This window comes from Belonocnema kinseyi, chromosome 5, assembly GCF_010883055.1.
Source record: "Belonocnema kinseyi isolate 2016_QV_RU_SX_M_011 chromosome 5, B_treatae_v1, whole genome shotgun sequence".
NCBI lineage: Eukaryota > Metazoa > Arthropoda > Insecta > Hymenoptera > Cynipidae > Belonocnema > Belonocnema kinseyi.
In genome coordinates, this window is record NC_046661.1 from 108,640,145 (window position 1) to 108,653,419 (window position 13,275).

General features: G+C 31.0%; 1 protein-coding gene across 1 annotated transcript in view; it reads left to right on the top strand.

Moving 5' to 3' along the window:
- LOC117173033 (FMRFamide-related peptides-like) overlaps positions 1-11,880 on the top strand; it is a 35,993-nt gene extending 24,113 nt beyond the window's left edge. The window contains exons 2-3 of the mRNA XM_033361392.1: positions 8,894-9,288; positions 11,124-11,880. Of these exons, the coding sequence (XP_033217283.1) occupies positions 8,894-9,288; positions 11,124-11,319 (591 nt within the window). The 3' untranslated portion in view covers positions 11,320-11,880. The remainder of the gene's footprint in view (positions 1-8,893; positions 9,289-11,123) is intronic.
- The last annotated feature ends 1,395 nt before the right edge of the window (positions 11,881-13,275 follow it).

Sequence of the window (13,275 nt, forward strand, 5' to 3'; positions counted from 1 at the left end):
CTTTCCCATGTGTCTACTAGCGTCTCTTCTGCACCACATTCTTTTAGAATTATCTCGTTACTTACTTTGTCCATTCGGGATTTCCCGCTTATTATGCGCATGTATCTCATGTCAATTGGGTTAACTTGGGTTTTACTCTTATCTTTTTCTTGATAAGTCCATGTCTCGCTACCGTATTGTACAGTCGGTGCAAATATAGAATTATGTATTGCCATTTTAGCTTTATTTGATATATTTGTACTTCTGATAAGGGGACCTGCTCTACCAATAACCTTCTTATCTTCATTTATTCGTCATTTATTCAAAATTCTTTGTAAGTCTTCGATAGACTCTGCCATAACAACCTTATCATCTGCGAACGCTAACCCACGTACCCTTACTGTTTGAAGATCCACACCCTCTTCGTCGAAGAGAGTCATTCTTAAACACTTGTCCATAAATAATACAAATAACCATGAAGACATAACGCATCCTTGTCAAACTCCTTGAATAATATCGAAACAGTCACTCAATTTCCCATTCACCCTTACACTCGCTTTGCTACCCGTATATATTGTTTTTATAGCTGGTAGGAGCCATCCATTGCCTCCATACTCTTTCAGGACTTCCCAAAGTTTACTTCTATCTACCTTGTCCAAAGCTTTATCTAGGTCAACAAATGCACCGAAAACTTTTTTTCCTTCTCTCAAACTTTTTTATAAATTATTTTATTAAAGAAAATAATTTATCTTAAGTTACCATAAATCACCTGTTATATTAACTTAAATTTCCGGAAATTTATAGACATGTTTAAATTGAATTTTGGGCAATTTGTCGTAAGTTAAAATAAATTACCAGTATATTATTATAAATTAGCCATAATATTATCATAAATGACCAAAAATGTCGTAAATTTCCAGAAATTATGAATAAAATGTTTAAAATTGAATGTTGGGTAATTTATAGTAATTTACCATATTTGCCTGTAAAACTAATATAAATTACCGAAATTTTTTAAAAACTTATAGACATTTTTCAATGGAATTTTGGGCAATTTATGATGAGTAACCATAAATTACCCGTAATATTAACATAAATTACCCGTAATTATTACCGTAATATCATGTTTTCTTTATTTGGAATCCAATATGGCTGAAATCATGACTGTATTTCGAGAAATGTCTAAAATCATCCATTTTTTTATTCCAAATATCGTATGCGCCAAGGGGGAGAGGGACTTTTTCGACATATGTTTGTTTTCAGTACTCGTCTCTGGCTCGTGCTATGTGCTCTCCTGCAACTCGTACTGAAAACATACACTTGTCGAAAAAATCCCTCTTGTCCCCCTAGATGCATAATATACTCTTTCAATGTCAGTCGTTTTTAGTTAATTACTGTATGATAACTTCAGCAACACATATAACTATTTAAATAATTTTGAGTTGTTTTCTGAATAAATATAGTAAAAAATAAATTATTCGGTCTTTAGTGCATTGAAAAATTCGTTGTCTTTTTCCACCGAAAGTTCTTTGAATTGGGAACACCATAGAAATTCCAATAACACTCATACTTGGTTGTGAACAATTGTATGGTTTGTTAAACGATCCATGATAATTTCATCAACATTCGTACAAACTTGATAAATTTTATAACTCATTTAAACAAATTACATTATCAAATGAATTATTCGGGAAATTCTCGAAAAAATGTTCTAAAATTGTTAGTTGATAAATCATCTATTTCATTCAAAATTTGACTATTTTCTTAAATGTTTTGTTAAAGATTAATTTCTTCAACTGAAAAATTCACCATTTTTGGTTTAAAGTTTATCTTTCTTCGTTAAAGCATCAATTATATGGTTCAAAATTTAGAAACTTGGTTAACGTATGAATTTCTTTGTTTAAAATTTATTTACATATGTTGCTGAAAATCTAACTATTTTGTTTAAAATAACTTTTTTACATTCTCATCAGTTATGATTGAGAAAGTATTAGAATTGTCAAAAATTTGACATCACACTTTTTCAACGGATTTCCACGTTTCAAAATACCCTGAATCAGAAAATTAGGTTTTCACGTTGGCGTATGTCTGTCTGTCTGTCCGGCCGTCCGGCCGTCCGTAAACACGATAACTCTCGAAAATTGAACGAATCAAGCTCATCTTTGGCACACTTTTTTTAGGTCCTAAGAGAAAGGACAAGTTCGTGAACCAGCAATTTTTGATAAAAATACAAAAAGTGAGCGTATTTTGAAAATTTTTGAGACAACTTTTTTCTGAATTTTAAAATTCTATGTACGGATATTTATATTATTAAAAAGAACAAACAATTTATCCTTATGAATTTTTTCGATAAAAAGAAAATTATCAGAGTTATAGCGTTTAAAAAAATTTTTTAGTCAAACGAAAATCAAAATTTGAAGCCGAAAAACGCACGATTTGAAAAACATTTCTTTTTGAAATCCCTACATGATTATCGTAACCAATTTTTGGATTTTCTTCAAAAATCGAAAGTTCAAATTTTCATTGCAAAAAAAATAATGGAAAATAAAAAATTCCATTTTGTGGACAAACTATGTAGGATACGAAAAAAGATGAATTAACAAAAATTGTTATCCTAAAAAAGATCTACAATTTCGTTAAAGATCACTTCTTGATAGGACGCGTACTTTTTGTTTTATTTGTGAAAAATAACATTGAAAAAAATAATAATAACAAAATGTGTGGAAAAACGAAGAAAGTTACGAGAAAAAAAAAATTTAACAAAACCTGTTTACAAATATCGGTCGGAAATCAAGCGCGCAGCGCGAGTATCACGATGAGAATGTGTACCTCTAAGCCTACAGAGCTTTGAGAAACTTAATCTTTGACAATACTTAATTAAGTAGAAAATTCAGAACTTGAAGACGCATATAAATACTGCCATCTAAAAGAGATCTTTTTGATAAAGTTTTTTTCAAGCATTCCAAATGCAAAGAATAAATATCCAAGCGCGAAGCGCGGGATTCCACCGTCGCGCGCCCTAGGCACGCTCAAACTTGCGAGCGAAGCGAGCCGGGCGTAGCGCTGGACGAGATTGTGCCCGCGAAGCGGGCAGATTTTTTAATTTAATTTTATCTAATCTAAGTTTAACTTCTATTTTTGGTTCAATATTTTTTAGTTGAAAATTTAACGTTTCGTTTGAAAATGAAGAGAAAACCTTTTTCTCTAGAGGTACGGGTCCCTCGACTCTTCGGAAATGAACAATTTCCTTGCTAGGTTAGTGTTCACCGCAAGATTCATAATTTTAGTTGAAAATTCATCTATTTGGTTGAAAATTGAACTATTCCCTTAAAAATGGCCTTTATTTGTACAAAATTATGTTTTTTTTAACTGGAACTGACTACGGCACTGAATGATTTATCATTATAGTTGAAAATTTAACTCCTTTCGTAGAAATTTTATCTTTGCGGTTAAAAAATAAATTATTTTTAATTAAAATTCATTCTTTTTTATTGAAAAATCTAATAATATATTATTGGTTGAGAGTTTGTCTTTTTTAGTCAAAAATTTTATTATTTCGGTGAATATTTAATTATTTTCACACAAATTCGAGAATTTTATTAGAAATTCATGCATATTTTGCGGATTGAAATTTAACTGTTTTGCAGAATATTCACCTTTTTGCTTGGTGATTTAACAATTTGATTGACATTTTTTTCTCGTGACTGAAGAATCTTTAATGTTACAAAATCCAACTCTTTGGATAAAAATTCTTCATTTTTATTTGAAAATTCATCTGTTTTTGGTAGAAATGTAATCTTTTTTACTATTACTAGGGAGCCTTAAATCTGCCAGAAGTAGGAGTTAAAACTAGGAGGAAAATATAGAGAAACATTTTTAGAAAGAAAAAATTAATTCCTAGAGCCCAATATAGGAAAATTTTTATTTTTCTAACAGCCTGAAATCCAAAATTGTGTGGAGTATTCCTTGTTTTATAAGTATTATATCGGTCATGACTAGCCCAGGACATCCATTGAAAGGTATAAGAACTGCAACTCGACACCTAAGAATGCAGTTGTATAAAAATTAATTTTGAATCCGCGAAAGTGTATTATTTTTATTTGAAGTTGATAATCAGAATGATATGAAAAGGTTTGATATCTTGGAGCTTATTATCATGAAAATTTTTCAAAGATAAAGGCTAAAAATTTATTGTTTTTCTCTATGAACAAATTTGAAATGTTCTTGAGGGTAAGAATTTTTTTTATTATTTTCTGGTGACATTCTTAAATCAATTACCAATCTCATTTTCTTGGTTTTATGGTTGTGGAGGAGGAGTGTCTACGTCAGATCGTTATAAGGGTCGGTAGCGCGCAAGGTTAATTAAGTAACGTAAGGCGCATATTAATCTTTCTCACTGTACCATAATATTATCAAACATGGGGATATCATAACGATCTGATATTACTTATCGTAGTAAGGGTTTTTCCTCTTCCGTAATTTTAATGACAATATTTTATTTTATTTATTATAATTGTATAGCAAACTGACTTGGAAAAGATTTACATTTTTTCACAAAACCGTATGTTTTCCTATATATTGGGGCCGTTCCAAAAATACGTCACGCTATTTTTTAAACTTTTTTCATCTTTCCCATTCTTCGCCACATACCATCCCATAAATAATCGAATTTTCAATCCAAAAAGACAAACTTTTTAGAAAACAGTTGAATTTTCTCGCAACAAATTTTCTACCAAAAAAGTTGAATGTTTAATCCAGAGGGACGAATTTTCTATCCAAAAAGATAAATTTGAAATAAAACATTTCAAATTTCAACAACAAAAATTACTTTTTGCAAAATAGTGTATTTTTCAACATAGTTATTAAATTCTTAACAAAATAGTTGATCTTTCAACAACAAAAATTAATTATGAAATAAAAATTGCATTTAAAATCAAGTAGTTGAAATTTCTAGCGAGATAGTCGAATTTTTAATAGAAGAGTTGACTTTTATACCAAAACGTTGAGATTTTAACCTGTAAAGATAAATTTTCAAGCTACTGCTCGAATTCTTAAACTAAAAAGATTAAGCGTTAATCAAAAACGTTCGCTTTTTCAAAAAATAAGTTGAATTTTAAAGTCAAGAAAGCATTAAAGCATTCTCTACGAAAAATATAATAGTTGATATTTCAAACATATTTTTATTGTTATTAAGAGCCAGTCAAATTCATAAAGAAAAAGAAGAATTTTTAACAAATAAGTTGAAGCCTTAACCAAACAGGTTAATTTTTAACCAAACAGTTGCAATTTTCAACAAAAAGATCAGATTTTTACCAAAACTGTTAAATTTTTATCTGAGAAAGATTTTTATTCAAAAGAGAAAAAAATTGTCAACCAAATTGTTGAATTTTCATACCGATAAAACGAATTCTCTAGACAAAAAGTTAACTTTTCAACATAAAATTATAAATTTTCAACAAAAAGGCTCATTTTCATCCAAATAGTTTAATTTCATACTATAATAACTAAAAGTAGTAAAATTTGCAGTTCAAAAAAATTATTTTAAACTAAAAAGCGCATTCATTAACAAAATAGTTAAAATTTTTAATAAAAAGATAGATTTTTAAGTAATAGAACGATTTTTTAATAAAGTGGTTTAAGCGAATTGTTAAATGTTCACATTCTCATCATGAGTAGCTTGTTCGTGCTACGCTCTCGGTCTTTGTACTTCCTACATATTTGTGCTCAGACCTATCAAAATTAAAAGCCAAAGCATCGGCAAATGACATTTGGTAATTGTGAATTCTCTTTTGTTAAAGTTCCTCCGGCTTTAAAGAACACAGTCTTATCACGTATCTCAAACTTCCCACTCGATTTTGTCCAGAATGCGAACTTTTCTACATTAAGTTTACTCTATTATATAAAATCTTACTGTATATTTATGTATGTACATCAGTCTAATATTCTTTGCTCAAATATTGCAAAATAATGTAAGAATTTTATTTTTCATGGTTAATTTAATATTTGCTCATGATTTTTCACTAATTTCTAATCTCAGTTAATATGATTGATGTATTATTTTAATAAATTTATATTATTAAGTTTCATAATTTGCATTGTTAATGAAACAGGTATATTTTCATTGTCTTCTTTTTATAATTCAAAAAAAAGATCGCTTCTCATTAAAAAAAATTTTAATCATTAAGATTTTATCCCTCTTTGTGTCTTTCATTTTAAAACATAATTTGTTGACTTTCAAGGTTATTATTTTATGATAAAAATAGAATCACGCATCCTATCAAAAAATAATGAATACACAATTTTAGATCTTTTTTGGGTGAATTATTTTTATTTATTTTTTTCATACCGTGTTGTTTGTCAAAAATTTAATATTTTTTTATAAATATTATAAAAAAATTAGTAATAAAAAATGTGTAGCTCTTTTTGGGTGAATAGTTTTTGTTAATTCTAAATAAATTTATTTTTGATTTCTAATGTTATTTTTTTCGATTAAAACAAAAGCTACACGTACTAACAAAAAGTAATTAATAATAAGCCATTTGTAGATCTTTTTGGGGTGCACAATTTTCGTATATTCATCTTCTTTCGTATCTTGTTTCGTTTCGCCGCTAAATTGAATTTGTCATTTTTCATTACTTTTTGTGTGATCAAAATTTGAATTTTGGATTTTTCAAAAAAATTCAGAGAAATGCAATCGTAATATTATAGGACTTTCACGAATAAGCGTTAGTTCTTTTCTTAACTTTTTCATATCGTACGTTGTCAGGATCAAAGCAAAATCAATTTTGTCTCAATCACACGGAGCGACCGTGGCAAAAGCTGCCACTGCTTTTGTCGCGAGCGGTTAGTGTCGAAATAAATTGTTTTGGAATGGCAAAAGTCAAAATTTTCAACGCACTGACCGCTCGATAATTCACACGAGCCGCTCGTGCAATAATGGCAGCAGCAGCGCGAGCTTGATAAGTGTGGAGCTTGGCCCGGCCATTAATTTTCGAAATTAAAAAATAATATTTTTTTTTAACAAATAAAAATGGTTTATTCCTACAAGGACACTTAGAGTCACTGTGACAATAAGGGCTGTCCGATTTTTTCTTATTGTCTCCTTTTTTTCAAGTATTTTTTTTCGAATAGTTGATTTATCATTGAGCCTTTAAATATATCTTTGTTCGATTTTGTATTGTTTCAGCATCACTCCCGATTTTTTTCAGACAAAAATAATGAAAAATTTATAATGGATTTGTATTCCTTGAAAAGTTATAATGAGATAATAAAAGTATTGCCCATTCTGAATATTAAAAAAAAGGCTCGTACTTACTTTTTTTAGGAATCTACCAAAATAGGTCAGGCGGAGAGTGCCATTAAGAAATTTGAATCTTTTTTTTCCACCCTTATGCTCAATTTTCAAGAATCTTGTAGGATTTCGAAACGTTATCGCACTCCGAATTTTCGTAGACAAATAAAAATTAGAAGATTTTATTCAGGAGAATGGCCCAACCTTTAATTAATTGCTGAAGTTTTCTTAACTTTTATTTTAGGTTTATTTTAATTTTCTAAGATTTAGGTCTGAAAAGTATTCAATGGGCTGCACAAAATTTTAAAACAATTTGCGAAGTTTTAAAGAACATTTTATTCTCTTGAAATTCATAAAAGTTATATTTTGCCCTAAAAAAATAGAAAATAGTAAAATCTTACATTTAAAAAAATTATGCATATTATTATAGTATACGAAAAAAATTAATATAAGCGATTTTGACAAAACTCTTGAGAATTACGAATTTTCTTTAACTTTTGTTTTGCTTCTGGAATCTCAGGATATTGATCAACCTATTTCACTTATGATACAGGTAATAAGGGACCCAAAATGAAACTTAGTGAGCAGTGAGATGAATAGACATATCGTAAAATGAATGAAGTGTCGAAATCGAAACCTTTTTGAAAATAATAATAATAATATTAAATAATATAAAATAATATAATATAAAAGTAATAATATTTTTGAAAATAATAAAAAACTCAAAATTTACGAAATTTAAATTAGACCAAAATCCAAATTAAAAATCCCATTTAACGTCCAATAATCAAATGGATGTTCGTGGGTGCTGTCAATTTCTACCACTTAAATTATTCTTGCTTTGATAAGTGTACTATACGAGTACCGAAACGTTGGTAATGCAAATTTATTTATTTATGTTTTTTATTTTTTTTATTGTAATTTGATGATAATAGAAATAAAAAAGACGAAAGAAAGAAAAAGAGAAGGAAGGGGATGTGGTTGGCTGCCTTCTCATTTTTCTTTCCTCTTTTTTATTTTTGTCCGAAAATTTTATTTCTTTGTTTTTTTTTTCAGATTACAATAGGATTTTTGGTTTTCGTTTATTCGTTGTGGTCCTAATTTGTTCGTTGGATTCTTTTTTTTTGTTTAACAGGATTTTGCATCAATAAAAAACTCATTATTTATCAATTCAAAAAACTTTCTTTACACATAAAATATGTTATTACACTTTTCAGTATTAAAATGAGTTCTACTTTGAATACGGAAATGTTTCGATATACGTTTTGACGCTTCAATTATAAATCCTATCTCGCTCAGAGAAGATTATATGCAAGATTATAATTTACGTCGTAGACGGAGGAGTAATAAAAAAGAACATTTTTAAAATTTTAAGGCAAAGTTTTTAAAAATTCATACATATAGGGTAAACGTAATGTACGTGGGGGAATTCACCCTTTTATGGGTCTCTAAGAATAATAAAACGATAGATATTTAATAATGCATTAGGAACTCACAACCATACCTCTCAAAATATTAAATCAAGTCTTAAAACTCACTCATGTCATTTTGTAGGTCTTAAAATAAAACGTAAATTCAAAATTTAAAGTTTTATAAAAAATCGATTTTAAACATTTTTTTCAGATCGCTCGCGCTTTAATCTATGGGATAGCAGTCACCTGTAACTCCATTTTCACTTCGGGAGTGCTTCTTTCACCAAGCAGTGATAGTAAAGTTTTTAAGGAGCCTAGAAATGAATACGGATATCTTCTAAAAAGAGTTTTTGAAAATAATTCAGAAGATCAGGATTCCAAGGAAAGACGAAGCGGTATGGGTTCTTCATTCATAAGATTTGGCCGCAGCAACTCAATTGAGAAATTCGACAACATGGAACAGCCAATGGATTTTCCAAGAGCAGATTCAAAAACTGAGAGACAGACTCGAACCAGGCCGGATATTATCATTAGATTTGGTCGCTCTGGTCACAAAACGGTTCAGTCTTATGATCGACCTGAAAGGGGTGACTTGAAATTCATCAGGTGACAATTATTAAATGAAAAAAATATGAAAATTTGTGATAGTTTAGAAAAGAAATACTACCATGAAAAAGAGTTAGTCAATGTGTAATTTTAAAGAAGACAACAAAAAAGTGTTGCGTGGCCTATTAAAACGTTAATTAGGCTGTAAAGATTTCCCCTTCTCATACTTTTTATTCCCCTACTCCTCATTCTTTCGCCTAAACCTCCTTCCCTCTCATCGTCCCTCTCCTCCTGCTACCCAACCATCATTTCCTGTATTTCCTCTCACTTACCCTACTATAACTTCATTTACATTTCCCGCTTTTTCCTGATCCCGAAAAATTCCTGGTCATCTCTCGGTTTTCAAGCAATCAAACCAAATGAAAAATTCCAAAAGCATAATATGAATTAAATTTAAAGACTTCAAAAAAAATTGATGACGTCGGACTGTGTGTAAAAGTGACTGTTGGCTCCAGCGCTTTGGGCACGATAATATATATATTTTGCGCTCCGTGCTCGGTCTTTGTATTTCCACCAAATTTTTGCGTAGAACACTCAAAATAAAAGGTCAAAGCATCGAGAACTGTAATTTAGTAATTGTGAATTCTCTTTTGTGAAAGCACCTTCAGCTTTAACGTATACATCCTCGTTACGTATCTCGTGCTCTGCACTTGATTTTTTCCAGGCCATGAACTTTCCTACATTATGTTCATCACGATTATATCAATTGTATATTACATTTATTTCTTAACCTCAGTCTCCGATTGCTTATTCAGATATTGCAATTTATAGTACAAATTTTATTTAAAATATTATTATAACTTTATTCTTTGTCTTTCATTTTGAATTATATTTTATATTCAGCTACCCTGAAAAATTTATTATTTCAATAAATTAATATTATTACATTTCATATTATTAATTGCTACAGACAGACCGACCGACCGACCGAAAGACGGATTTTTTCGTAAAATCTATTTTTTCTAACTCAGGGGGTTTCAAAACTTCCAGAATTGACCAAAACTGGATAGGGCTCAAAACCCACAAATCTAAAACATTCCATATAAATGATGATAATGTAAAAATTCAATTTTTCCCGCCAAAACTATAGGTGCTATTGAAAAACGGAAAAGAACAATTTTGTAGGACTATTCAAGGATTATCCTTCTGCCTGCTTTGTCTGTAAATTTGAATTTTCGATTTTCCATTGGAATTTCCTACGTTAAAAACAAAAACTATTATACATATTCAAAAATAGTTGGGAACAATTTTGTAGAACTTTCGTAAAAAAAAAAAATTGTGGTCTTTTTACTGCATCCTTCGTACTTTCGAAGGATATTTGAATTATTACGTGTTTCAGTTTTATTTTCCATGTTTAAGACCATAAAAATTGGTAGTAAAAGTTTGGTCATCTAACTTCTCTGTATTTTTGGACTAAAAACCAGTGTGCAAAAGGAAATTTAAATTAGAAAATTGCTTCGAAAGTTATCACATCGTCAGGCTACAGGCAGACAGACCGACAGACAGACAGATATGTTCTTAAAAATATTTTGTTTTGCTCAGGTGGCCTTAAAATGTCGAGCATTGACGAAAACTGGATAGGGCCAACATCACATAAATCGAAGACATTCCATCTGAATGATGAAAATGTAAAAATTAAATATAATTATCCTAAAGTCCATGAAAAAAGCTTTCAAAAAAATACCTATTTTTCAAATCGAACAAGTCCGAGTTGAGTTATTCACGCTTGTATTTATGTGGGAATGGATGCTACCCGCATTATGATTCCTCATACCAATTTTACGGTTTCCAGTTTGTCCAGGAATAGAAAAGTAATTGTAAACTTTTTTTTATAGATTTGGACGACACGTTTTACCATCTAATCTAGACCTGGCCTGGATCTGCTCAGACATTTCAATGGACAGCGAGGCCTATGGAAAAGGTATTCGATTCCCTGCAACGCGGCTTGCTCGACTTTGCAACGACCTGGACCTACCTAGCGATCGATTTGAATACATAAGTGATGACCAGGCAGATTCTAAGCGGGAATAAGTCGGAATTTGTGGTCTTGACGAGTTTGTGTAGTTTCATCAATAATCGCTTTGTTTTACAATTATAAAACGTCGACTGGTTAAAAAATGTAATACCTAGTGATTTTTGGGAGATAAAAAAACACAAACTGAAATCTTTCTGAAAGTGATCCTGTGTCAATCACGCAAGAACGTTTGAAAATGAAAGTAATGACAAGACTCGACAAAAAAGCTATTCGTTTTCAGTGCATTCATAAATTGTCCCTATATCACTGAGAAAAATAAAACTTGAAGAAACCAGTTTACAGAAATTTTTTTAAAAAATATTCCATATATGTCATTGGTAAACAAATAATATTCTCAATGTATAATTGTATAGTATTGTTTATACTGTTTATACTGTCCATATTATTTACTGTAGAAAGAAATGCATTGGAAATGATCTAGCGATAATCCATCGCCCTGAATTCGATTCGTCAATCTGTGCACTTCAAATGTGAGATGTGACTATGTAAGACTTAGAAATTATTGTACATTATTATATCTTGAAAATATTGTTCATAAGTAAACATGTAAATTTAATACAATTAAAATAAAAAATGGCTTAAGACTACTATCCTTGGTTTTTAGGGTTTCGTAGTCCCGGGCAGAAACCCTTATAGTTTCAATCAGGTGTCCACCCGTCATACTTTTTTCCAAAGAGGGTAATGATGGGAAGTAGGGGAACTTACGGGTGAGGAAATGGGAATTGAGGAGAAATGAGATGAGGGGAAATGATGTGAAATAAGAATGTGGGGATGTAGGCGGAAGTAATGAGAAGGGGAAGCAGGGGAAGTGGACAGAAATAAGAGGATGGGTAGTAGTGAAAGTGATAGGCAATTAGAGGTGTAGGTGGATTGTGCGACCATAAGGAGAAAGGAAGTAAGAGGAAATATGGTAAAGGGAAGTAGAGAAGTGAGGGGTGATGATGGATATGAAAGTAGGGGTTGTTATTTGATACGATGGTCAGCAGTATAGGGGAAGTGATGGTACGAGGAACGGAAGTGGGAGAAGGGGAGTATAAGCTGGGGACGCGAGGAGAGAGGAAAGTGGAGGTGGAAGATTTTGTATAAAGGTGGAGCGAAGAGTGAAGTGAGGGGAGGGAAAGTATAAAAGGAGAAATTTTGAAAGACTTCATTAACGTCTACAGCGATTCCCAATTTTTTTTGCAGTTTTCAGGGAGGGGCAGGCCCGCCACCCTACCATTTTTTTCCCTCTACTAGAACCCAAGGGGGATACTTGACTGTTGGTCATGCGGGAGGTTAAATGCTTCACGCGAGAGAATTCGAACCGGTTGAGAAAAATTAAAATGTGTTAAAATGTTAATAAATTAAATTTTCATTAGTTGAAACAATTTTCTAATCTGATTTTAAGCAAATGGAAAGAAAGATGATGAAAATCGGTGAATATCTTCAATGCCAGTTGACAGTTCTTGTAATATTGCATGTACTTAAAGATATGCTTAATTACCCGAAATGTTAACCGATTTTCATCAACTTTTTTTTCATTTTCTTAAAATTAAATCAGGCAAATGATTCAGATAATTAGAATTGAATTGACCCATGCCTTTAGAATTTTAGTTATTGAAACAGCCTTAAATCTCATGAAAATGAAAGGGTCCTCATAGCAGGGGGGGGGGGGCTGCCGAGGAGCTGGGCCCGGGATGGCTTCCCCTGACCGCGGTCGGGCCGCCGACCGTCGGCACTAGTTTGGGCATCGCTGGTCTAGTCCTACTAGGCTACGAAACCCTTTTTAGTAGGTACATGGCACCTACTTTCACTAGTTTTTTTCCGGGATTCTTAAACTATAAAATTTAATAAGTTAATTTAAAATTCATTTATATATATATAGCAAAATGACCTATTGATAAGAAATTAACATAAGAAGATTAAATTTACATTTTTAATTTATGTCTACTTGCAAAGTACATTGTTTTTCG